This window comes from Thamnophis elegans, chromosome 15, assembly GCF_009769535.1.
Source record: "Thamnophis elegans isolate rThaEle1 chromosome 15, rThaEle1.pri, whole genome shotgun sequence".
Classification (NCBI taxonomy): domain Eukaryota; kingdom Metazoa; phylum Chordata; class Lepidosauria; order Squamata; family Colubridae; genus Thamnophis; species Thamnophis elegans.
In genome coordinates, this window is record NC_045555.1 from 44,141,809 (window position 1) to 44,168,499 (window position 26,691).

At 41.2% G+C, this 26,691-nt stretch overlaps 1 protein-coding gene across 1 annotated transcript; it reads left to right on the forward strand.

The window, feature by feature from the left end:
- The first annotated feature begins 157 nt into the window (after nt 1-157).
- LOC116518793 (actin, aortic smooth muscle) lies at nt 158-26,123 on the forward strand. The gene is made up of 9 exons (XM_032232324.1): nt 158-251; nt 8,596-8,767; nt 14,832-14,960; nt 15,238-15,348; nt 16,961-17,045; nt 17,137-17,298; nt 20,675-20,866; nt 22,705-22,886; nt 25,796-26,123. The coding sequence occupies exons 2-9, from the start codon at nt 8,639-8,641 to the stop codon at nt 25,937-25,939; spliced, it is 1,134 nt and encodes a 377-aa protein (XP_032088215.1). The 5' UTR covers nt 158-251; nt 8,596-8,638; the 3' UTR covers nt 25,940-26,123.
- The last annotated feature ends 568 nt before the right edge of the window (nt 26,124-26,691 follow it).

A 26,691-nucleotide genomic window follows, 5' to 3' on the forward strand; every position in this document is an offset into this window, starting at 1 on the left:
AAAAGCTACTCCTGGCTTTGTGAACAGCAGAAAGGAATGCCGGGTGGAGGAGCCCGATCAACCAGCAGCCACCCAGAACTGAAGGATTTGTGGAGAAGCCCCTATATGGTTCTGTTTGACAGAGAGATGGAGATGGAGACTGGGTTTGCTCCTTGTTTGGTGAGCTGGTGGGAGGAGACAGGCTATATAGTCAGAGAATATGCCATTTCTCAGTGCACCATCCCAGAACGGCACGCCCTGAGCTGAGAAGGGTAAGTAGCATGAAACCCAGGATGGAGTGAAGAAGGTGGAAGATGCCTTCTGACTTAAGAACTGGGGAGGTGTCTCCAGATAGGACGATCTCTGCCTCCACTGCATTATACAGTTAGTAGGTTTTGCTCTTGGGTTCAGAAGGAAGAAGCACCATGGAGCCCTAGGTTCTGTAGATGTACTTGGAAATAACACTATAACTGAGATGATTCCCTGCATTAGGCATTTTGTAGGGGTGAAGCGTCTGACCCAGGGAGACTGGGTGTCTGATTGAATTTGCAAGATACATAGGATTTTGTGGAGTGGAGCCTCTTGGTTAAGCATTTTTAACTCCTTTAAAGATTTAAGTACCTTCCGAGCTGTTTTCTCACTGCTGGAATTGGTGAGGTTGAAAGGAGATTTCCTGGATTTGATTTCTGCATTTGTCTCATTTCCATCCTTAAGACTGCAGAGATAAAATAACTGTAGGGTTAACAGGTTTGGGGTTAGCAACTGAATTGATTTTTCTGCACAGCTTTCCATCTTTATTCGGTAATACGATCTTTTGTTTTACCTTCCTCCTTGTGTGGGTCATCCTGATGAACAGCTTTATTTGCTTATAATTTTATGTATTTATTTATAAAATTTATATGCCGCCCGATCCCCGAAGGACTCTCCACTCTTGAGTTGTTGCAAAAAGACTGATCGCACATTTTTGAAGTTGTAACTACAAATCATGAGGTTTTTTTTTATTTTGTACAGCTGAGAAAGTTTTTTCATTTTTGGTACCTTCTTTTTCAAGCCTTCACCTGCATTCCCACATCCCACACAAGCCAGAAGCCTGGGTAAGAGCCGAGGTGGCGCAGAGGTTAAATGCAGCACTGCAGGCTACTTTAGCTGACTGCAGTTCTGCAGTTCGGCTGTTCAAATCTCACCGGCTCAGGGTTGACTCAGCCTTCCATCCTTCCGAGGTGGGTCAAAACAGGACCCAGATTGTTGGGGGCGATATGCTGACTCTGTAAACCGCTTAGAGAGGGCTGAAAGCCCTATGAAGCGGTATATAAGTCTAACTGCTATTGCTATTGCTATCTAAGCGTATTTATTAGTTGACAATTGCATTACCAAGAAGGCAGGGCTAGCTTTGATTTCAGTTGCTTCAAGGGCCTGTGTAAGTAACAACCTGTGTTTTCTTGATGTTTATTTTGAGCCTGCTGTGTCCTTTAAGTACGAGAATCGAAGTCATGGTTAGTATCCTTAGGCGAGAGTTCACTAGACGTAAACATACCATCACCCAATTACTACTCCAATGGTAGTTAAGAATAATTCTGAGCAGGAAATGTAAGAAAAAATAATTGAAGGGGATGCTTAAAAGTGTCAACCAAATACAGGCTTGTAATGAGTCCTAAAGTCTTTTGTCTGGCATGATCCCAGACAGACACTTTTCCGATTTACTTTTAGTAGACATTCTTTTTAATAAGTTTTGATTTTATTTTATAGTATATAAAAATTCCAATTCCAATTGAACAGTGTGCTATCTGGGTACAAATCATTTTAGGAAGTAATAATCAAAGTATTTACAACAACATTCAAGGCATTTATATCAATTATACTAATATTAATACCAGCAATACTGTTCGGTTAACCAATGTAACACCTCTTCCTTGTATCGGTAATCTCCCTCAAACTGGAGAGGGAGAGGGAGAGAGGGAGGGAGGGAGGGAGGGAGAGAGAAAGAGAGAGAGAGAGAGAGAGAGAGAGAGAGAGAATTTGGAGTGGATGTCTATGGGACTCTGTTCCTCTACATCCTATTAATCCAAACACAAAAATATATGAAGAACAGAAATGTCATTTGTCTCATTCTACAATATTTATTATTATATTTAATCAAACTTCCTATTATTTTAATTTACATGCTTTTGGTAAGTTGGCCATCTCCATAACATACTTGATATTTATTATTTTAACTCTAATTAAATTATTATAAATAATAATCGCTAATACTAGGAACAGTCTAGGGGTTGTGATTCAGTGAAGCAAGTGGGTGAAGGTATTTATGTGCATTTAGATGTTGTTTCATTGCACCCAGCCTTTTCTTCCTTGTCTTTTGGTTCATGGCCACTTTGATTTCTTAAAGACTGACTTCACACATGGTAAAAGGTAAAGCCATAACCTGGCTTGTATGCTTTAGGGTTTGGTTAACATGTGAACTCCCCTCCTGAGATCTGTAAGCCATGATAAGTCACACTTTTGAAAACATTGGATTGTTAGTAATGAGCCAAGGTTTACAAATAATAACCCTAGATTTGCACTCACTGCAAACAAATTGTTTTATTGTCTAGAAGTCTGTTGGTCTATGACTTGATTGATTGACTGATTGATTGTCTAGAAAACTGTATGAACACAAAATTCATGAAACCCAGAACCTTTCCCATGGTTATACATTTTTTGCAGAATTTTCTGTTTAAAGGGAGACTATTTCAGATATTAAACCTGAATTTGAATTATTCCCCTTATTCTCTCTCTCTCTCTCTCTGTCTCTCTCTCTCTCTCTCTCTCTCTCTCTCTCTCTCTATCTATCTATCTCTTTCCTTTTGTCTCTCTGTCCCTTTTTCCTTTTTTTCTTTCATCTCTATCTCACTTTTTCTTTCTTTTTTTCTTTATTTCTTTCTTCCTTTCTCTTTCTCTTTGTGTGTGTGTGCTCTTTCTCTTTGTGTGTGTGTGTGTGTGTGTGTGTGTGTGTGCGCGTGCGCGCTTTTCAACTGCTCCAGTGTAGATTTTCAGTTATATTGCTATCATGTATCACATGTTTTGTTCTGACACAGGTAGCTTGTTTGGCTAGGAAGTGGCATTGTTGCTGTGTGGTGTCTGTTGTTAGTCCCAACAAGCAATGCCTTAACGTTACCAGATTTGTGTTCCAAAAACCGAAAAGCCAGAAGATGGAATTAAAAAAACCACATGAAAATTCTAATTACTTTCTGTAGTTGTTCAGATGTTTGCAGCTGAGATCTGGTAACCCTATTGATGACAATCCATGAATTTATAATAGTTTGTCTTTGGTTTTGCATGCCATGATTGTGCTTAACTTTGTGTATAAGTACAACAATTATTTGCAGAGCTTATGCAGGACACACATGTGTGTTTTCAGGTTTGGTGCTGAGTTCTGGGCTCTGCAAGTTACTGTGAGTTTCCTAGAGCTTTAAATGACTGCTTGGCTCCCATTAAAAGTCTTGCCTTAAATGTTTGGTTTCCCTGATTTTCCTGAGCTCGGGTAGTTACTAAATATGGTTTTTATTTAGTGTTCCCCATGCTGGAGCAGAAATGCAGCATTCCCTTCTTCCCTCCTCCCTTTAAGGATATTATTTCCCTTTTTGGCTCCGTTGAGTAGAGTTTGAGGCAAGGAACCCTTGACCTTTTCTGCTCTGTTCCAAAAACAGGCTTTTAAAAGGCTTTGTTTCCTAATTAGGAAATAGTTTGTTCCCAATCAGCCAGAAGTTTTTTTCAGCATAGGTGCAGATTCTGTGTTTTTAGTAAACGTTTATCTATAAGTGAATAATCCTTATAAAATGCATTTTTTTTTCAGCATTTCTCTGGAAAATTTCTTTCTTTTTTTTCTTTCTTTTTCTTTCTCTCTCTCTTTCTTTTTTCTTTTCTTTTATTTGCCCAAGAATTTATCCCGAACTACAGTATACGATCTCATTCAATTCTGCCCTCTCGAAAAAGTAATGGTGAATAAAAAGCAATTTTACTATGGAATATTCAACACAAAATTTGTTTACACATTACGTTTTTGAGATGCGTGTCCCCTGCAAATATGAAAAATAATTATTTGCAAATGTGAGATTTTTACTAATGCATCCATCAACCAAGCTCACACTAATTCACTTGTCCTCTTGTAAGGTGTGGGGGGGAAAAAAACCCCCAATGTTTATATCCCATTCCTAAATATGTATTTCTTATCTCCTATCTTACATCAGGTTCTCTCACACAACCGCAGTAACATACCCCACACATTTCAGGATCTAAAGCCACATCAGGATTAAGTGTTATAGCAATTTTCTTTTGGATGAGAAAAACACTTTGGAATCTCATCGCTGTAAATCTTTGAGGGAAGAAAGTGCAATAAAAATAACTGAGAATGGAATTAGCAATTAAACTTCATTTTAGATGAGGCGAGAGGATTTACAATCCTTGCCTCCTTAAGCAAGGAAAGGAAAAGAGAACCAGGTTGTCCTCAGCAGAGGAAAATATGCAAATGTAACAAAGGTTAGAGGGGAGGGAAGGAGGACAGTAGGGAAGTCAGGATGGAGAGGAGAAAGGAGAGGAACAGGAAAGGCAGAAGAAGGGGGGAAGGATAAAGAGGAGGAAGAGAAAGAAGAGAAGGGAAAGGAGGTGGGAAGAAAGAAGGAGAGAAGAAAGAGAAGAAACTGGGGGAGGAAGGAGGGAGGGAAGAGGAGAGGGTAGTAAAGAGGGAAAGAGGGAGGGAAAGAAAGAGAGAAGGAGAGTTGAAAGGAAGGAAGGAAGGAAGGAGGAAAGGAGGGAGATTAAGAGAAAAGAAAGGAGGAGGGAAAGAGGAAGGGAAGGAGGGAAGGTATATGAGAAGGAGGGGGGATCGAGGGAGGGAAAGGAGGGGGAAGGAAAGGAGGAAAGGAGAAAAGAAAGGAGGGAAGGCAGGGGAGAAGGAAGTAAGGGGGGGAGGGAAGAAAATAGCAATAGCAGTAGACTTATATACCGCTTCATAGGCCTTTCAGGCCTCTCTAAGCGGTTTTACAGAGAGTCAGCATATTGCCCCCAACAATCTGGGTCCTCATTTTACCCACCTCGGAAGGATGGAAGGCTGAGTCAACCCTGAGCCGGTGAGATTTGAACCGCTGACCTGCTGATCTAGCAGTAGCCTGCAGTGCTGCATTTAACCACTGCGCCACCTTGGCTCTATGGGTATAGAGCCAAGGGTATGGAAAAGAAGAAATGAGGGAAGAGAAGAGGGAAGGAAGGAATAAGATACCTAACCTTTGATGTTTATATGATTTGATAGTATGGGAATATCTCGAAATGTAGTTGTATTGTTTTTTACAAGTTATGGATGTTGTATTTTCATTTTACCAATAAAATCTTACTTAAAAAAAATAAAAAAAAATAACTGAGAATGGGTGTGTATGGGGAGGTACCACCAACCTCTCTGTGTGTCCCCATTATCTGCCTTCCAATATGTATCCTTTCCTTCAGATGCAATTCAGTAAAATCCTCTTCCCTTTGAGCCTCCACATCACATCTAATGTGGGAAATACAGCCTTTTATAATCCATTTATGTCCATTTGATAGATAATTATCTGGTGATAGAAAATTATTGATTGGTGATAAACAATTATTGATAGACAATTATCTGGTGATCAACCTATCCCATGCCTTTTTTTTTTTAAGCTATTTTCAGTTATTTCTTTTGAATGCTAAGCCCGAGCGACTCAATAAAGCAAAAAACTAAACAAAACCATAATTGCCTACATCTCGGACTTGTGAGGTGTGTTATCCAATATTCTGAATCACAATTAAAAGGTTGTGTAATATCCTTCCTGTGATGTTGGAGAAGGCCTGAGATTTTACCTCAGCTCAAGCTGACTGTTATCTGCAGTTCAGCGGTTCTAATCTCACCGGCTCAAGGTTGACTCAGCCTTCCATCCTTCCGAGGTGGGTGAAATGAGGACTGTGGGGGCGATATGCTGACTCTGTAAACCGCTTAGAGAGGGCTGAAAGCCCTATGAAACAGTATATAAGTCTATCTGCTATTGCTATTGCTAAAACCGTAGAAATGGTGGTAGACTTTAGGAGAAACTCTACCATATTACCATCTCTTACAATACTAGACAACACAATATCAACAGTAGAGACTTTATGTTAACTATGATGTTAACTATGATCTGACAATCTACTTTCCTCGCAGTATTTTTAAATACATGTCCATCCCCTATTCTCTTTTGGGATAATGCAGGAAACATGTCAGAAGTAGTAAGCTAATAAAATTAGTGTCGCATTTTTTTATTTTTTTGTAAGGATGAAATGACGAGAGGGAAGAATTATAGATATAAAGCCATCAGCTACCTGGAAAAAATTACCATATTTTTTCAGTGTATAAGATGCTCCGGAGTATAAGAGGCACTTTAATTTTGGGGGAGGAAAATAAGAAAAAATAATTCCGCCTCTGCCTACCAGGTATTCAACTGGCTAGCATCCTTAACCTGGTCAGCTTCAGCACATTAGCTTGCTGGTTTTGAGTGCGTGCCTCGTTGGGGCTGATACGCAACTTCAAAAGCACAGGTGATCATAGCAATAGCAGTTAGACTTATATACCGCTTCATAGGGCTTTCAGCCCTCTCTAAGCGGTTTACAGAGTCAGCATATCGCCCCCAACAACAATCCGGGTCCTCATTTCACCCACCTCGGAAGGATGGAAGGCTGAGTCAACCCTGAGCCGGTGAGATTTGAACAGCCGAACTGCAGAACTGCAGTCAGCTGAAGTAGCCTGCAGTGCTGCATTTAGCCACTGCGCCACCTCGGCACCATCATGACGGGAGCTCAAGTGAGTAAAGCAACTGAACTGCAGAAGTGGTAAGACAAGGCAGCAGCTGTTCTGCATTGCAATTTTGGCCTCCGTGCCTTGCGTTTTCAGCTTTCATTCAAGGCTGAGGGGGGGGGGGGGGAGATCGCCAAAACACATCACCACCAATCATTGCCTGAAAACGCGATGCGCAGAGGCCAAAATCGCAAGCCACAGAGGGGCCGATGGTCTGTGGCAATCCCTGCAGCCTGGAAGAGATCTAAAACATGACGTTCAGAGGCTGAAGGGTTTAGGCCAGTGGTTGGATGGGACTACATTCGAAGTATAAGACGCACCCAAATTTTCACCCTCTTTTACGGTGGGGAGTGCGTTGTATACACCCAAAAATACGGTCTCTGTCTCTGTCTCTCTCCCTCTCTCTCTCTCCCTGTCTCTCTCTCTCTCTCTCTCTCCCTGTCTCTATCTCTGTCTCTGTCTCTCTCCATCTCTCTCTCTCTCTCTCCTTCTCTCTCTCTCTCTCTCTCTCTCTCTCTCTCTCTCTATCAAATGCAACCATGAGCAATGTATATATTGTAGAACGAAAGTTGAAATGTTCAAGAAGGATAAATTTTCTGCACTTAATAACCCCCTTCTGTTCTTTTTCTGCAAGTTTTTTGAGAAACATGCCTTAAAGATGCCTTTTCTTCATTCTGCTTCTTCAAATAAGGGAGACCTGGTTAAGATTAAAAAGCTAACAAACTGTAGGGGAAGCTTTAATCCTTTTTTATATGCTGTCTTTAATACATTTCAACCATCACTACCTAATTTTTTAAATATCATCTTCCCTTTTTTTGTAAATAACTCAAACCAATAAATATACCTAATATTCCTATTTTCCCCCACAATAGCAACCTTATGAGGTGGGTTGGGCTGAGAGAGGGAGAAAGAAACTAGCCCAAAGCCATCCTGTTGGATTTCTTGCCTTAAGCGGAACGAGAGCTCAGAAATTCATGGTTTCTAGGCTGGTGCCTTAACCACTGGACCAAATTGTCCAAAACATGCAGCTTTATCATAAGAATAATCCCTTTTTTCTAGCTAAAGTAGTCTCTTTGCTGCCATCTTGTGGTTCATCTGGATTTCTGCAGGCTAGTGGCTTGCTTATGCTTGAGCTCAGATTCATGAATCAAGTTAAAAACTAGCTTTAAGTCAGGCAGATGAAACTTCCAGAGTTTATTGAACTTCATCTCCCCACATTTAGCTCTCCCATCTAGAATTAATCAAGTTGCGTTTAGGAATACTGTTCCAAGTGCCTCGTCTCTGCTTTAAGTTAGGAAGTTTAAGTTAAGGGTTTAAACAATTCCTTTATTGCTGTTTGGTTTCCATATGCCTATTCAAACAGAGAAGGGATGCAGCGTCGCAGAGGCTAAGACGTTGAACTTGTCAATCAGAAAGATCGGCAGTTTGGCAGTTCGAATCCCTAGCGCCGCGTAACGGAGTGAGCTCCTGTTACTTCTCCCAGCTTCTGCCAACCTAGCACTTTGAAAGCATGTAAAAATGCAAGCAAAAAAAAAAAATAGGAAACACCTTTGGTGGAAAGATAACAACGCTCTGTGCACCGTTGGCGTTTAGTCATGCCGGCCACATGACCACAGAGACGTCTTCGGACAGCGCTGGCTCATCATCTTTGAAACGAAGATGAGCACCGCCCCCAGGAGTCGGGAACGACTAGCACATATGTGCTTATTCAAACAGAACGTGAAGCTATATGTTTTATTGCACCTTCTGCTGTCCTCTGTTGACTGGATATTCGCCCTGAATCTTCTCCCTTCTCTTTGTAGGACAATACCTGTGTGGAAAAACCTCAGAAAGTGACTCTAGAAGATGTGTGAGGAAGAAGACAGCACAGCACTGGTTTGCGATAATGGCTCCGGCCTATGTAAAGCGGGTTTTGCTGGCGACGATGCACCCAGGGCTGTCTTCCCTTCCATCGTAGGACGCCCAAGGCATCAGGTAAACGGACAATTCAGTGGCTTAGCGAAGAAATCAAAAGATTCATTTGAAATGAAACTATGGGAAACTTGTAGGCACGCTCAACTCCACGCCACAATCCTCACGTCATTTTATTCGTGGCACGACAAAACCGTGCTCGACTAAAGCGCGCCCGATTAAACCGCGTCGCTGACGTCAACAACAGGGCGACAACAGCGAGCGCGGAGAAAGAAGGGCGCTTTAAATAGCGCTTTGAAAGCAAGCTGATTCAAGTAAAGGTAAGGATTAGGGTTAGGGTTAGGGTTAGGTTTAGGGTTAGGTTAAGGGTTAGGTTAAGGGTTAGGGTTAGGTTTAGGGTTAGGTTAAGGGTTAGGTTTAGGGTTAAGTTAAGGGTTAGGGTTAGGGTTAGGTTAAGGGTTAGGATTAGGTTTAGCGTTAGGTTAAGGGTTAGGTTAAGGGTTAGGTTTAGGGTTAGGTTTAGGGTTAGGTTAAGGGTTAGGGTGAGGGCTAGGGTTAGGATTAGGATTAGGTTTAGGGGGGTTAGGTTTAGGGGTTAATTTTAGGTTTAGCGTTTACAGCGTGCTTTTTTCTCCGCGCTGTTGTCACGCTGTGATGACGTCAGCTACGCGGTTTCGTCGAGCACCCTTTAGTCGAACGCGGTTTTGTGGTGGAACCATTTTATTTTAGATTAGTGCAGTTGATATAAAGAGGACTTTTCAGTCAGACTCTAGAACGGTTGTCTTAGAAATTGTCCCAAAGGTGCTTTTTCAGGTGGCAACTGGACTTCCTTGTTTTTTTCTTTTGAAGATGTTTCACTTCTCATCCAAGAAGCTTGTTCAGCTCTGACAGGATGGTGGGGAATGGAAGGATTTATATTCCTGGCGGACAGCTGCTCATTTGCATCCTTTTAGAGGGTCCTTGAAGCACTTGGAGGTTTATCTGTGTCCTCAGAATATAAATCCTTCCATTCCCCACTATCCTGTCAGAGCTGAAGAAGCTTCTTGGATGAGAAGCGAAATGCCTTCAAAAGGAAAAAAAAAAACAAGAAAGTCCATCTGCTTCCTGAAAAAACACCTTTGGGACAACCATGACTTGGATGACTGAGAATCTCTAGAGACTGTCTTAAGAAATTAATAATTTTTCTGAGGACATTGGCAACCTCTTTTAATTTCTTCTTCAGAAAAGATTGTTGCTGCTTTTGATTGCAAGTAACAAATATATTTTGCGTGGTTTGACGGGAGGTGGAATACACACAAATGGTGGCAAAGCCGGGTCTTATGATGGCCCGGAAATGGGTTCACCGACAAATGCGCGATCGACAAATCTGCGCCGACGAAACCGCACCGACAAAACCGCGCCCGCCATCAACAAACAACATAATGGGACGCGAAAACAACGTTATAACCCTAACCCTAACCCTTTATAACATTGTTTTCACGTCCCACTATGTTGTTTGTTGATGGCGGGCGCGGTTTTGTCGGCGTGGATTTGTCAATCGCGCATTTGATGGGTCACGCCGGAAATGAAATATAAAACAGCAGCAATTCTGATAAAATTATTTAACCCTCCCCCTTTCTAAATAGTCATGGATGTTACATTTCAGAATCATTGCTTGTGAAAACTTTGAAGCTGCTGAAATTTTTAACAACGTATATCAACGTATATTTTCGATAAAACCATTCCCTGTCCACCAAATTGTTTCCTTCATGTGGTAAAGTAGAGGAAGGGCCTTTTGTGGTTTTCCTATTCAGCTGCCATTATGGACATAAATGATTCAAAGCTGGAATAATCAAAGGGCCCTCCCTTTGGGATTAACCATGCTGATTGCCTACAGCATGGTTTCCATTGACTTTGAAAAACTCTGTGTCTTTTGATATAGAGGTTTTTCTCTTTCCCTGCTTTTGCTGTTAGCGGATTTTAAAATTTATTAATTTTTTGTAAATAAACCTCAAGCTATATTTTTTTGTCAGCTGAATTGAGTGGAGAGTATATAGGTTACAAATTAAACAGGAAATCACCCGTGCTAATATTCCAATGCAATAGTCTGATGAATTCTTCTGGTTCAGTGGGTTGAAGGCAGGGGTGGGTTTCAACCGGTTCGTGGCGGTCCCCGCGGACCGGTTGGTCGGTGAACCCGGAAGTAAGTAACTTCCGGGAATGCTGAAGGGCCCACCTGCCCGCCCGCACTCCTTACCGGTCTTTGAAGGCTTCTGCGCTTCCACGCAGGCGCATGGCACATACAGCGCCTGCTCGATTCTCTGTGAGCAGCTGGAGCATTGCACAGGTGCTAAGATCCATGCGTGAACTGCGCCCATGCACAAGGAAGCCGCCGGCCCCGTTCCAACTGTACCGGCAACCCACCACTGGTTGAAGAGTACATATATTGTATTCTGTTAATGACGATGAAGAGGAAGATGATGATGATATAATATTACCCCCCTCTTTTTTTTTTTTACCAAAAGCGGCAATTTTAAATACTTTTTTGGAATATTTTGAAGTAGTATGAGGCTGACTTCTGGATAAACATGCATGGGCTGATCTGGGATAATCATGTAGACTGCAAAGTTTGTGTTAGATGGTTCTCTGCTCATTTTATCTCAGTGAGTTGTTTTTATTCTCTTCCTTGGTCAAAAAAATAACTTATATTACAAATGGTGAAGAGAAGATTGATGTTTGTCTGCAGATTGACTATCTCTGGTTCAAAAGTTTTATTTCTTTTAAAACAAACATTTCATCATTCCTCAATCAGTAAGACATCGAAATACAATTTTTTGTATGTCAAAATAGTTCTAAATTAGCCTAAGGTATACCCCTCCCTCCCTCCCCCCCAACCCCCCCAACCCCCTCCTCCTCCCCCCCCCTCCGACTTCCCAGAACCCGTACACGGTATGGATTTTTAACAAACACGGTCTAAAATCTATTGAGAAAAAAGAAATAAAGAAATTAATGACATCTCTACATTGACCTTAGCTTCTTCTTGCTGAGCTAACTTTAAACAATTTAAATCATTTAGCAATAGCAATAGCAGTTAGACTTATATACCGCTTCATAGGGCTTTCAGCCCTCTCTAAGCGGTTTACAGAGTCAGCATATTTGCCCCCAACAACAATCCGGGTCCTCATTTTACCCACCTCGGAAGGATGGAAGGCTGAGTCAACCTTGAGCCGGTGAGATTTGAACAGCCGAACTGCAGAACTGCAGTCAGCTGAAGTAGCCTGCAGTGCTGCATTTAACCACTGCGCCACCTCGGCTCTATGACAGTTGCAATGTCCTGGGGTGGTGTGTGAACATCTTTTGTGATCATCTGGCAAGAAAATGTGTCCCTAACTTAACTGCAGTGATTTACTTAACAGCTGTGCCAGGTAAGGTCTGATCGGCTTTCTGATCTTAAGCATAGGCTAACTGGAATTTCCTGGTCCCGTATTTATTTTGTATATAGTCAATCCATTTTTTTCCAGTCTCGTTTATATCTCTCGTTTGAATAGTCCTTAAGAGATTACTTTCTCACTGGCAGGTGAAACTGGGTGGGAGGGGGAAACTTCAATTGCTATCCTTAGGTCAAATTAAAACTGTCAGCACGGTGTCACTTGCCAAACTCTGTCACTGAGGCAGAACAGAGGTTGGCATCAGGAAAGTGACAGCTGTAAGGAAGAATTCTTGGCTTTTCTTTCTCATCTATATTACAGCAGATTGACTATCTCAATAACATATTACAGGAGGAATGAAAAGTAGGGAAAAAAAACACACCAGAAAAAAATTAAAAAGAGGAAAGCTTTAATTCTAATTACTTCAAAATAATCTGCTGGATGCAATTCAGAAGAGAAACTCTAAGCAGCTGTTTATTCAACTGGCCTGCTTGACTGATCCTCTCTTTCTCTTTTGAGGTTGCTGTCTAGGGACAGTTCAATGAGGACTCTGATTGGCCGAATGTAAATTGAATCGATTGTAAAATAGTGATGAGTAATCCATACTGGATTTCAGGTTGCAAGGCTCAGAGGAATCTAAAGGGCACTTCTCATTTCCAGTAAATGGAATGGGGGAAAGCATTTATTCAGGAAAGGTATTATTGAAAATATCTTAGATTACATTAGGCTCAGTGGTGGGTTTCAAAAATTGTTCGAACCTACTCTGTGGGTGTGGCCTCCTTTGTGGGAGTGGCTTGCCGCCCATGTGACCGGATGGGAGTGGCTTGCCGCCCATGTGACCGGATATGAAATTATGAATTAGTACTTAGGTCGGTCCAAGTAACTATTCAGAAACTCTGGCATTGAAGCATGCAAGTCTTAAAGCCTTCAAGTTACAAGATCCTTGCACCCCTAACCCTTTAGCAGTGGTGGGTTTCAAAAATTTTTGGAACCTCTTCTGTAGGGTCCACTGGTGGAACCTCTTCTAACCGGTCCGGTTGACGAACCGGTTCTACCGAATAGGTGCGAACTGGTAGGAACCCACCTCTGATTAGGCTAAATGGTTCGGTGCTGCTGTGACCCAGGGCAGTGCATAAGTTTGTGATTCTTTGAGCAACATAATTATTTAGGTGCACATAACACCCAAACCAAAACCAAGTATGCCACATTAACACACTAACCAAACACAACATATATCATATATCCGTCATGGCAAACCTATGGCACACATGCCACAGATGGCACGTGAAACCCTCTCTGCGGGCACGCGAGCTGTCACCCCAGCTCAGCTCCACTGAACATGCAGGCGTGCCTCCCGCCAGCCAGCTGATTTTCAGGTCTCTGCTGCACATGTGGGAGATGTGCACACATGTTCAGAGGGTTACAGAGCCGAGGTAGCGCAGTGGTTAAATGCAGCACTGCAGGCTACTTCAGCTGACTGCAGTTCTGCAGTTCAGCTGTTCTAATCTCACCAGCTCAGGGTTGACTCAGCCTTCCATCCTTCCGAGGTGGGTAAAATGAGGACCCAGATTGTGGGGGCAATATGTTGACTCTATAAACCGCTTAGAGAGGGCTGAAAGCCCTATGAAGCGGTATATAAGTCTAACTGCTATTGCTATTACATGCGCTGGGTTGGGGGGTCACATGTGCATGTGCAAGGGGTAGGGGAGCATGGGGGATGAGGTACACTCCCCCTACACCCCAGTTTTGGTCCCAGGAGGCTCCAGGGAGACTTAGGCCCAAAACGCGGCATGGGGGGCTGTCGCACGCATGCATGGAGGGGCGTGGAGAGAGAGAGAGAGACAGAGACAGACAGACAGACAGACTCACACAGAGAGAGAAAGAGAAAGAAAGGAAGAAATAAATAAAAAAAGAAAAAAGAAAGAAAAAGTGAGATTAAAAAAAGGAAAAAGGGACAGAGAGACAAAAGGAAGGAGAGAGAGAGAGAGAAAAGCCACTCCCACCAGGTCACATGGCCGGCAAGCCACTTCCACAAAGGAGGCCACACCCACAGAGTAGGTTCGACATTTTTTTGAAACCCACCACTGCCACACAGACACACACACACACACACACCAGAGGTGGGTTCCTACCAGTTCGCACCTATTCGGTAGAACCGGTTCGTCAAATCTACTGAACCGGTTAGAAGAGGTTCCACCAGTGGACCTGGAAAGCAGGCCACACCTACAGAAGAGCTTCCCAAAAATTTTTGAAACCCACCACTGACAGACGGACAGACAGACACACACACACAAACAGAGAGAGAGAGATAGACAGACAGACAGACTCACACAGAGAGAGAAAGAGAAAGAAAGGAAGGAAGGAAGAAAGAAAGAAAGAAAGAAAGAAAGAAAGAAAGAAAGAAAGAAAGAAAGAAAGAAAGAAAAAAAAAGAAAGAAAAAGTGAGAGATAAAAAAAGGAAAAAAGGACAGAGAGACAAAAGGAAGGAGAGAGAGAGAGAGAGAGCGCGAAAAGCCACTCCCACCAGGTCACATGGCCGGCAAGCCACTCCCACAAAGGAGGCCACACCCACAGAGTAGGTTCGGATTTTTTTTTGAAACCCACCACTGAGCTACATGCTGGAGAAAAGTAACGCTGTGAAATGGTGATAACTTTGCTTTCTGCCCCAGTTTGCTTCTAAGCCAGATGTGGCCATGTATCTTTTTCCTCTTAACTTTTAGGGTGTGATGGTAGGCATGGGACAGAAAGACAGCTATGTAGGAGATGAAGCTCAAAGCAAGAGAGGAATCCTGACCCTGAAATACCCCATCGAACATGGTATCATCACAAACTGGGATGATATGGAGAAGGTATTTAAATTGCCATTTTGATCGATTTAACCTCTCTTTCTGTCTTAAGATTTAACGATGTCTATCAGAGGTGGCTTCATATTACGTCTTAACTTTTAGAATTTTATTACACGGGCAAAGATGTTTCTAATGTTTACAAATTTTTGATGAAGGGTTCTTTTTCTCTTTCTGAAAACCCAAGACGCATTACGTTGTTCTTGGATTTCCGGTTAATTGTCCAAGGGGGTGGGGCTGAGTTAGAGATGTTTCTCATAACCCATTTTGGCATTTATTCCAGATTTGGCATCATTCATTCTACAACGAGCTCCGCGTGGCTCCTGAAGAACACCCAACCTTGCTTACAGAGGCACCTTTGAATCCAAAAGCTAATCGAGAAAAAATGACACAGGTAAGTGGAATATAGGTATCATGCTTTGTTAACCCGCCAAAGTTGTGGTTCTACTAGGGGTGAAATTCAGCAGGTTCTAACAGGTTCTAGAGAACTGGTAGCAGAGATTTTGAGTAGTTTGGAGAATCGGCAAATGCCACCTCTGGCTGGCCCCAGAGTAGGGTGGGAAGGGGGATTTTGCAATATCCTTCCCCAAGAAGTGAGGTGGAACTGGAGTTTTTGGAGTATCCTTCACCTGCCATGCCCACCAAGCCACGCCCAGAGAACCGGTAGTAAAAAAAAATTGAATTTCACCAATGGGTTGTACCCCATACACCTGTGGAAGGTGATCCCTATTTAAGTTTTTGCGGAAAAGAATGGAGCCAACACATTAAGACAATATTAATGTCTCACTGCTAACTTCCTCCCTCCTTCTCCTTCCTTCCTTCCTTCCTTCCTTCCTTCCTTCCTTCCTTCCTTCCTTCCTTTTTTTTTACAAAATCCCGTATTCCTTCTGAAATCATCTTTTGAGTTTTGAATTACTTATTTATGGAGCAGATTTAACAAGGGACCATTTCTTCTATTTCTAATTTTTGATCTTTGTTCAGGCAAGTAAATTTCTCACAAACTACATTCGGATAAAATTCTGACGCTGTGTTTGGGTCTTAATCAGCACTTACAGTTCGGATGTCATCCTGGTGTCCTAGCTGCTTGTGAATGACCCTTCCGATTTTTTTTTTTAACAGCCTTCCAATTTTTTTTTATCAGTCTGGACAATTGTGACCCAGTAAGTCAAAGAATGCCCACCAATCTCATCAATAGGCAATCAATTAGCTCCATGTGACTCACGGGGCTTTCAAGAAAATTGGTGCTGTGATTTTCCAGCAGAACATTTTAAAAACCTAATACTTCTTTAAACGTAAAATAGTCAAACAAAAAGATGGAAAAATTTATGAACTGCCAAACATGGTTGAATTTTTATATCTGTCTGTCCGTCCGTCCATCCATCCATCCATCCATCCATCATCTATTTATATTTCCTGTTTCTATCTATCTATCTATCTATCTATCTATCTATCTATCTATCATCTATCTATCTATCTATCTATCATCTACCTACCTACCTACCTACCTACCTACCTACTTACCTCTATATCTATCTATCTATCTATCTATCTATCTATCTATCTATCTATCTATCTATCTATCTATCTATCTATCTATCTATCTATCATCTACCTACCTACCTACCTCTATATCTATCTATCTATCTATCTATCTATCTATCTATCTATCTATCTATCTACCTACCTACCTACCTACCTACCTACCTACCTACCTACCTACCTACCTATCTATCTACCTATCATCTATTTGTATTCCCTATATCTAACTTCCCATCTCCCTCAGAGATTAAGAATGCCTTTATTGCTATATATCAGTAATTGCATGGAATTGCAGAATTGTGGGAGGTTCTAGACCTCTACTCCCAGTGATCTGCCCATTAAATACAATCACAAAATATTTTATAACAGTGCAATCCCAATGCCTGGTTTAGAAAAATGGCACACAGGTGTTCAAATTAAAATAAGCCAAGAGAAGGATTCATTCATTGTTTCCCTCTTATTTTCAGATTATGTTTGAGACATTCAATGTCCCAGCCATGTATGTTGCTATTCAGGCTGTTCTGTCTCTCTATGCCTCTGGACGTACAACAGGTAAGAGTGAGAAACCGCGTTGGGCCTTCAGAACATGAATGAGAGTAAGTTGACTTGAAGGCAATCAAAACCTGTTTTGTGTTACCTCAAGGGATCGTGCTCGACTCTGGCGATGGTGTCACCCACAATGTGCCAATCTATGAAGGCTATGCTCTGCCCCATGCTATCATGCGCCTGGACCTGGCTGGCCGTGATCTTACAGACTACCTCATGAAAATCTTGACAGAACGTGGCTACTCATTTGTTACTACTGGTAAGGAAATTACATGTTTAGTTTAATGAAAAGAAGGACTAGGGGTGACATGAGAGCAGTGTTCCGATATCTCAGGGGTTGCCACAAAGAAGATTTGGGAGTCAAGCTATTCTCCAAAGCACCTGAGGGCAGGACAAGAAGCGATGGGTGGAAACTAATGAAGGAGAGAAGCAACTTAAAACTGAGAAGTTTCCTGACAGTTAGAACAATTAATCAGTGGAACAGAAGTTGCCTCCAGAAGTTGTGAATGCCCCAACACTGGAGGTTTTTAAGAAGATGTTGGATAACCATTTGTCTGAAACGGTATAGGGTTTCCTGCCTAAGCAGGGGGTTGGAGTAGAAGACCTTCAACGTCCCTTCCAACTCTGTTATTCTATTCTATACATATGATCTTCACTGACCTAGAGCCTTTATATGTGTATATAAAACAAATTATTTTCCAATATTCTCACAAGGAATCCATTTGATGTATTTTCCTGATGTAAAATTTAGTACATATTATCAATATTTCAAAAGAGTGACCTAGAGGCTGGGTTCAAATGTTCTGTTGTTGGCAGTCAGAATACAGGCAGATCGCTGAACTGGTTCATTGCATAAGGTATCCCTAGTTGGCACCAAATTCTCTTAAGAGAAAAAATGTGTTGCAATTTATGATGTTTTCCTGACAAACCCACAGCTAGTTTCTCGGAAACCTCAAGGAAAAGAAACCCTACTTACAGTTTGAAAAAAGCAGAGCAGAAATTGGTAACTTTCCAGATGCAATAAATTATTTTCTGGCGAGAGCAATTCAAATTATAGTTTGACACCAGATGAGAAATTGCATGGCTAAGTTTCGTTTCCTCTGAATCATTGTCTGCTAACCCATGGCTCTCTGGGGACATAAAATCAGAATTGTCTACTATAGACAACCCCTGCTGCATCTTACAGGCTCTGAACGAGGAATCCTTATTTATAGAGGGTTGCAATGAATAGTGTCTATCCTAGTGTAGGAAAGATTCCTTATTATCCTTGCATTATTGCATACCAGTTCCAGGGCTTTGGAGAACTTCATCGAGCAGCTTGGTGCTTCAAGGGACTGGAGAAGAAGAAAGAAGAAGAAGGGGGGATTTTATTGCACGGGGTAGCAATAGCAATAGCAATAGCAGTTAGACTTATATACCGCTTCATAGGGCTTTCATCCCTCTCTAAGCGGTTTACAGAGTCAGCATATCGCCCCCACAGTCTGGGTCCTCATTTCACCCACCTCGGAAGGATGGAAGGCTGAGTCAACCTTGAGTCGGTGAGATTAGAACCGCTGAACTGCAGATAGCAGTCAGCTGAAGTGGCCTGCAGTACTGCACCCTAACCACTGCGCCACCTCGGTGTTGTGTTGTTCTCATTTCGTGCTGCCCTTATACATGTAGCTACTAGCCCTGCAATCAGGAAGTCTTCTTTAGGGCATAGAGTAGAATGTGCAAATGTGTGTTTGTGTGTGTGTGTGTGTGTGTGTGTGTGTGTGTGTGTGTGTGTGTGTGTGTGTTTCCATTTGCCAAAGCACCTGGTGTGCCCAAATATGGGAGGGAGCATACTGCTTCCCTTTCGCCTTTCAGCCCCACTCCAGGAGCCTTCCAGGCAGTTGTTTACATGATAAACCATTTTGTGTTACATTTTTGCTGATAAATAACTGAAGGGACACCAGTATAGATCTATTTCAAGCTTCAAGGGAAGCAGTATGCTCCCTCCCATATTTGGGCACACATGGTGCTTTGACAAAACAACAACACTTAATTACTCCCCTGCCACAGCTGATAAGGAAGGAGAGTTTGTGGCTTAGAGGTGCCACCTAACTGCCTAATATGTAAAAACAGCCCAAGTTCGAATCCCAGTAAGGATATGGCTAGCTGATGAGGGCTAAATAGCTTGAAATAGATCTATATTAGTCTCCATTTATTTATCAGCAAAAATATTATATATATATATATATAATATTATATATAAATATTATATGTATGTATGTATGTATGTATGTATGTATGTATGTATGTATGTATGTATGTAGGTAGGTAGGTAGGTAGGTAGGTAGGTAGGTAGGTAGGGAGATAGGGAGATAGGGAGATAGAGAGATAGAGATATAGAGATAGAGATATAGAGATATATACATATATAGATATAGATATAGATATAGAGATATATAGATATAGATGATATAGATATAGATATAGATATAGATATAGATATAGATATAGATATAGATATAGATATAGATATAGATATAGATATAGATATAGATATAGATATAGATATAGATATAGATATAGATATAGATATAGATATAGATATAGATATAGATATAGATATAGATATAGATATAGATAGATATACTGAGGTTTTTTGGTTGGGGGATATATATAATATATATGCACTACCCAATACTGCTTAAATTTAAATTCAAATATTTAGATAGATGATAGATAGATAGATAGATAGATAGATAGATAGATAGATAGATAGATAGATAGATAGATGATAGATGATAGATGGATATAGATATAGATATAGATAGATATAGATGTATAGATATAGATATAGATATAGATATAGATATAGATATAGATATAGATATAGATATAGATATAGATATAGATATAGATATAGATATAGATATAGATAGATAGATATACTGAGTTTTTTTGGGTGGGGGGTATATATAATATATATCCACTACCCAATACTGCTTAAATTTAAATTCAAACATTTAAAATTTGATAGGATTTTTTTTTCTTTTTAAACATTGAAATTAAAATATTGAAATTGAAACACTGTGTAGGAGGAATGGCAAATCTAGAGGTGGAGTTAAAAAAAGGAACCAGCCTAGAATCCTTATGTGGCCACAAATCCAAACCCCCCCTCAACCAACCATGAATTCTGTTGATCCTTATCTAACTCCAGGCAGATGCTAAACTTTAGTTGAGAAGATTTCTATGCCTAGGTTGTTGAGCAATAAATCAATTGAATTGAATCAATTGAATTGGATCTTCACCTATGGACCTGGTCTTTCAAGCCTGACATTTGATGGCAATATAATAGCAACCAATTAGTAGCCTGGGTTTTATTTTCCAAACCACCAGTTTCTGAAGTTAGACAAGTCCATCTAGAATGTTTACTTTTGACAAATTAAAGGAAAACAAAAATTAAGAAGGTTTGGCGAATTCAGAATATTTAGAGGGTAAGTAGTACATTTATGATCAAAACGCTGAATGTTGAATTGGCTTATTTAGTTTCAGTCAGCATAAATATTAAACTGTAGCTAAAGCAAATAGCACAAGACTGCATTTTTCCTTGTATCTGATGGAACGGGAGTTCATGCAGGCATCTCTTCTTCAAATTTCATCCACAGCTGAGCGTGAAATTGTCCGTGACATCAAGGAGAAACTCTGTTACGTTGCCCTGGATTTTGAAAATGAGATGGCCACGGCTGCTTCTTCATCATCCTTAGAGAAAAGCTATGAGTTGCCTGATGGTCAGGTGATTACTATAGGGAATGAGCGTTTCCGCTGCCCAGAGACCCTCTTTCAACCCTCCTTCATTGGTATGTTAATATATACAGATAATGCTCTATATTTTTGCGTGCTTCAAGTCAGTTTTGGTTCCTGGTGACTTCCTAAACTGATCCCTGAAGCGTTAGGCTTTTGGGAAGTGGTTTATAGTATATATAGAGAGAAAATAACTGGCCCAATGTCACCCAGCTGGCTCCTGGGAGTAAGGCAGGACTAGAATTCACAATCTCTTTGTTTTTAGCCTGGTGTCTTAACCACTATACCATATTGGCTCTAATCTCTCTCTCTCTCTCCCTCTCTCTCTCTCCCTACATACCTACCATCTACCTACTTACCTACCTACCTATCATTTCAATCATATCTATCTGTCTGTCTGCCTGCCTGCCTGCCTACCTACCTACCTACCTACCTACCTACCTACCTACCTACCTACCTACCTATCATTTCAATCATATCTATCTATCTATCTATCTATCTATCTATCTATCTATCTATCTATCTATCTACCTACCTACCTACCTACCTACCTACCTACCTACCTACCTATCATTTCAATCATATCTACCTATCTATCATCTATCTATCCATCCATCCATCCATCCATCTATCTATCTATCTATCTATCTATCTATCTATCTATCTATCTATCTATCATCTAATTATCTATCTATCTATCTATCTATCTACCTACCTACCTACCTACCTACCTACCTACCTATCATTTCAATCATATCTACCTATCTATCATCTATCCATCCATCCATCCATCCATCCATTATCTATCTATCTATCTATCTATCTATCTATCTATCTATCTATCTATCTATCTATCATCTAATTATCTATCTATCTATCTATCTATCTATCTATCCATCCATCTATCAATCTATCATCTAATTATCTACCTACCTACCTACCTATCATTTCAATCATATCTACCTATCTATCATCCATCTATCTATCTATCTATCTATCTATCTATCTATCTATCTATCTATCTATCTATCTATCTATCTATCATCTAATTATCTATCTATCTATCATCTAATTATCTATCTATCTATCTATCTATCTATCATCTAATTATCTATCTATCTATCTACCTACCTACCTACCTACCTACCTATCATTTCAATCGTATCTACCTATCTATCATCTATCCATCCATCCATCCATCCATCTATCATCCATCTATCTATCTATCTATCTATCTATCTATCTATCTATCTATCTATCTATCTATCTATCTATCTACCTACCTACCTACCTACCTACCTACCTACCTACCTACCTACCTATCATCTCTATCATCTATCTCTATCATCTATCTCAGGGATGTCAAACTTGTGTTGTCATGGCATCATCATGTGATGTATGATTTTTTCCCCTTCGCTAAACCAAGCGTGGGCATGGCCAGCGTGTGACACATCCGGCCTGCGGGTCACGGGTTTGACAGCCCTGATCTATCTCTATCATATCCATCCATCCATCCATCCATCCATCCATCCATCACCTGTCACCATGCCATGCCATTTGACTGGACTGCCCTTTGACAGCTATAAAAAAGTCAATTTGTTCATCCAGATTTCTGGCATAAACCTACCTGTAGTTTTCATGCAATTTTATTTCAGTTTCCATTTGCTCTATTTGTAAAAGGTTATAAATATTTTCGACTGTATCGACTGTATCTATCTATCATCTATCTATCTATCTATCTATCTATCTATCTATCTATCTATCTATCTATCTATCTATCATCATCATCTATCTTGATTGTAAACCATTTTGAGGCTGTACTGTAAATCAAAAGGTTTAATGTGTTTGTTATTTAAGAATATTTAACAAGCATTCCTTTGGAAATCCTCATCAGGTATGGAATCGGCTGGCATTCATGAAACTACCTACAACAGCATCATGAAGTGTGATATAGACATCAGAAAGGACCTTTACGCCAACAATGTCCTATCTGGTGGGACCACCATGTATCCTGGCATCGCAGATCGTATGCAAAAGGAGATCACCGCCCTGGCTCCCAGCACTATGAAAATAAAGGTATTGTTAGATTGATCACTACATAATTTGCAGTGTCAGAGATGGCTATGTTTACATGATATGTCAGGACTCCTAGAGATGAGGAATCTGCTAGGTTTCAGATGGTGAACTGCAGCTGTGAGCAATCTCACCACTAGCCATGCTGGCTAGGACCACTGGGAATTGTAGTTCAGCAACATTTGAGAGTCATCAGCGAGTTGAAGGCATGAAAAATCCCAAACCAATCATTTTCTCAGTTCTACCCTTAAACTGGGAATGGTTATTGGAAATGTATTTTTTGTTTGATTTGATTTCATAATTTGAAATTATGTTTCCTTTCCTTTGGCTGGGATAGTTTTATTTTGCCTTTAGAAAATTGGATCTTCAGCTTGAGATGGATTTTATCTCACAGTAGCCATATGAGGAAATGCAGCAACATGCACTCAAATACAAGTCAATTTTCATTTCATTCATTTATTATATTTATATGCCGCCCTTTTCCCCCGAAGGGGACTCAGGGTGGCTGACAAATCAAATCTGGGAAGGGGGGGGACAGACAAAAAATAAAAAACAAACATGACAATACATAATTTAAAAACACACAACAGTCATACCATTCGAGACGGGGGCAACAGCTCTTTAGCCCCAGGCCTGTCGGAACAGGCAGGTTTAAACGGCTTTGCGGAAGGCCTGGAGGGTGGTGAGGGTTCGAATCTCCACGGGGAGTTCGTTCCAGAGGGTCGGAGCAGCCACAGAGAAGGCTCTCCTCCGGGTAGTCGCCAGTCGGCACTGGCCGGCGGATGGAATTCGGAGGAGGCCTAATCTGTGGGATCTAATCGGTCTGGTGGAGGAAATTGGCAGCAGGCGGTCTCTCAAGTACCCAGGTCCAATACCATGAAGGGCTTTATAAGTGACGACTAGCGCCTTGAAGCGTATCCGGAGACCAATAGGCAGCCAGTGCAGCTCGCAGAGGATAGGTGTTACGTGGGTGAACTGAGGTGCACCCACAATCGCTCGCGCAGCTGCATTCTGGACAAGCTGAAGTCTCCGAATGCTCTTCAAGGGCTGCCCCATGTAGAGCACGTTGCAGTAGTCAATGAAAACACTAACAAAATGCAGGTACATTAAGCGCTAACATTCCAGCAAAAGGAATCTGAATGGAAATGAAATGAAAATCATAAATTGAAATAAGCACATTTGGATTTAACTTAATACTTTAAACATAAAAATTAAGCATCGATGGTAATTTTGTTTTTAATCATTTCATTGGGATAAACTAAATCCTAATCCAAATTCCTAAACTGAAGAGGTAGCTGCTGAAAGAAAGTTCCCATAAGGAGATTCATCGCATCAGTAGTGACGGGATTTAACTTACTAATATCATTTTTTTAAAGTACCTATCATGTTTCTTTATCACAGTGAATCTTGGGGGAAAGGTTCCTATTTTCACATAGAATCTTCATAGAATTGCATTGCTTTTAAAAACAGAAGAGAAATGCAACCGGAGTAGATAACGTCTGTAAGTCTAAAACCGTGATGGCGAACATATCTCATGAATGCCGGAAGTGGCGTGCAGAGCCATCTCTCTGGCACGCGAGCTGTCGCTCATTGTTTTTCCAGGTTCTGGTGCATCGGCCATCTGTTCGTCGGTTCCACTACAAAACCGCGCTCGACTAAACCGTGTCCGACTAAACCGCGTAGCTGACGTCATCAACAGGGTGACAACAGCACGGAGACAGAAGCACGCTGTAAACCCTAAACCTAAAATTAACACCTAAACCTAACCCTCCTAAACCTAATCCTAAACCTAACCCTAAACCTAACCTTAAACCTAACCCTAAACCTAACCCTTAACCTAACCCTAACCCTAACCCTAATCCTAACCCTTAACCTAACCCTAAACCTAATCCTAACCCTTAACCTAACCCTTAACCTAACCCTAAACCTAACCCTTAACCTAACCCTTAACCTAACCCTTAACCTAACCTTAAACCTAACCCTAAACCTAACCCTTAACCTAACCCTAACCCTACCCCTAAACCTAATCCTAACCCTTAACCTAACCCTAAACCTAACCCTAACCCTAACCCTAACCCTTAACCTAACCCTAAACCTAACCCTTAACCTAACCCTTAACCTAACCCTTAACCTAACCCTAAACCTAACCCTTAACCTAACCTTAAACCTAACCCTAAACCTAACCCTTAACCTAACCCTAACCCTAAACCTAATCCAAACTTTTAACCTAACCCTTAACCTAACCCTAAACCTAACCCTAATCCTTAACCTAAACCTAAACCTAACCCTAAACCTAACCCCAAACCTAACCCTTACCTTAACTTGAATCGGCTTGCTTTCAAAGCGCTATTTAAAGCGCCCTTCTTTCTCCACGCTGGCTGTTGTCGCCCTGTTGATGACGTCAGCGACGCAGTTTAATCGGGCGCGGCTTAGTCAAGCGCGGTTTTTACGGGTCACGCTGTTCGTCATGCACTGGTGTGCACATGCGCCCTGGCCACCAGGTTTTCCGGTTTCTGGCACACACGCATGTGAGAAGACCAGCTGGCCAGTACGCATGGGCATGCTAGAAACTGGAAGACAATCTTCCTGGCACACACATGTGGAACCAGGCAGCTGCTATCCGGTTTCTGGCACACGTGTGCGACTTTTCGGTGCTGAATAGGTTTGCCAGGACTGGTCTAAGGTAACTGAGTCTAGCTCATTTTTCTGTCCAAAATGATATGCGTAATCTCACCTTCAGGTGTGCAACAACGTCAAGAATAAACACATTTGCTTGGGTTAGATACATAACCACATACGGATATGAAGTCTCTGTCACCAGTTTTGCAATGTGAAAAATGATGCCCTGCATAATTTGTTACATTCTCTGCTTAAAGTGGTTCAATTGGATCTGTTCAATCCTTTTTCTTCAGATTATTGCTCCACCTGAGCGCAAGTATTCGGTCTGGATTGGAGGATCTATTCTTGCTTCTCTTTCCACATTCCAACAGATGTGGATCAGCAAACCAGAGTACGACGAAGCTGGCCCATCCATTGTTCACCGCAAATGCTTCTGATCTGCTTCTCCTTCTGTGGAAAAATACTCTTAATTAGCCTACCCCAAGTACCTTCCTTAAAATTAGCTGGGTTCCCAATAAGATGTATTTGAGGTTTTTAGGGGGCAGAGGAGGAAAGAATTGTAAACATGCTTTTCGGGTGCTTTGGATTTTTATTAATAAACCTCAACTTTTTCATACTCTACTTGGAGTAAATAGTATTCCTTCTCCTCTGGAAAAAGCGTGAGACATGGCAGATCAACATTATACTAGTCAATATTTGCATTAAAGTTCTATGGATAGTGGAAAACGTGAACCTTGGTGATTAAAGGAAGTTTGTGCTAATTTTAATCATCCACTGGAGAACACACAAAGATAGTAGCTATATTTACATTTTAAACTTAGATGGACACACTATGCAAAAGTAGAATTGTTTGCCACTCCTCCCTAAATCCTCGGGTTATCATCTAGTTTTCAGTTCTCCATGCCCTCTCCATACCCGTGACCCGTCAAAACCGCGCTCGACTAAACCGCGCCCGACTAAACCGCGTCGCTGATGTCATCAACAGGGCGACAACAGCCAGCGAGGAGAAAGAAGGGTGCTTTAAATATCGCTTTGAAAGCAAGCCGATTCAATTTAAGGTAAGGGTTAGGGTTAGGGTTAGCTTTAGGGTTAGCTTTAGGGTTAGATTAAGGTTTAGGGTTAGGTTAAGGGTTAGGTTAAGGGTTAGGGTTAGGGTTAGGGTTAGGGTTAGGTTTAGGTTTAGGGTTAG

Bases quoted from the DNA above. Each gene is read 5' to 3' on its own strand.
- LOC116518793 (XM_032232324.1), top strand. From the start codon at position 8,639: ATGTGTGAGGAAGAAGACAGCACAGCACTGGTTTGCGATAATGGCTCC. The intron at 17,046-17,136 runs GTAAGAGTGAGA...TGTTACCTCAAG, and splicing joins TGCCTCTGGACGTACAACAG to GGATCGTGCTCGACTCTGGC. The intron at 17,299-20,674 runs GTAAGGAAATTA...TTTCATCCACAG, and splicing joins CTACTCATTTGTTACTACTG to CTGAGCGTGAAATTGTCCGT.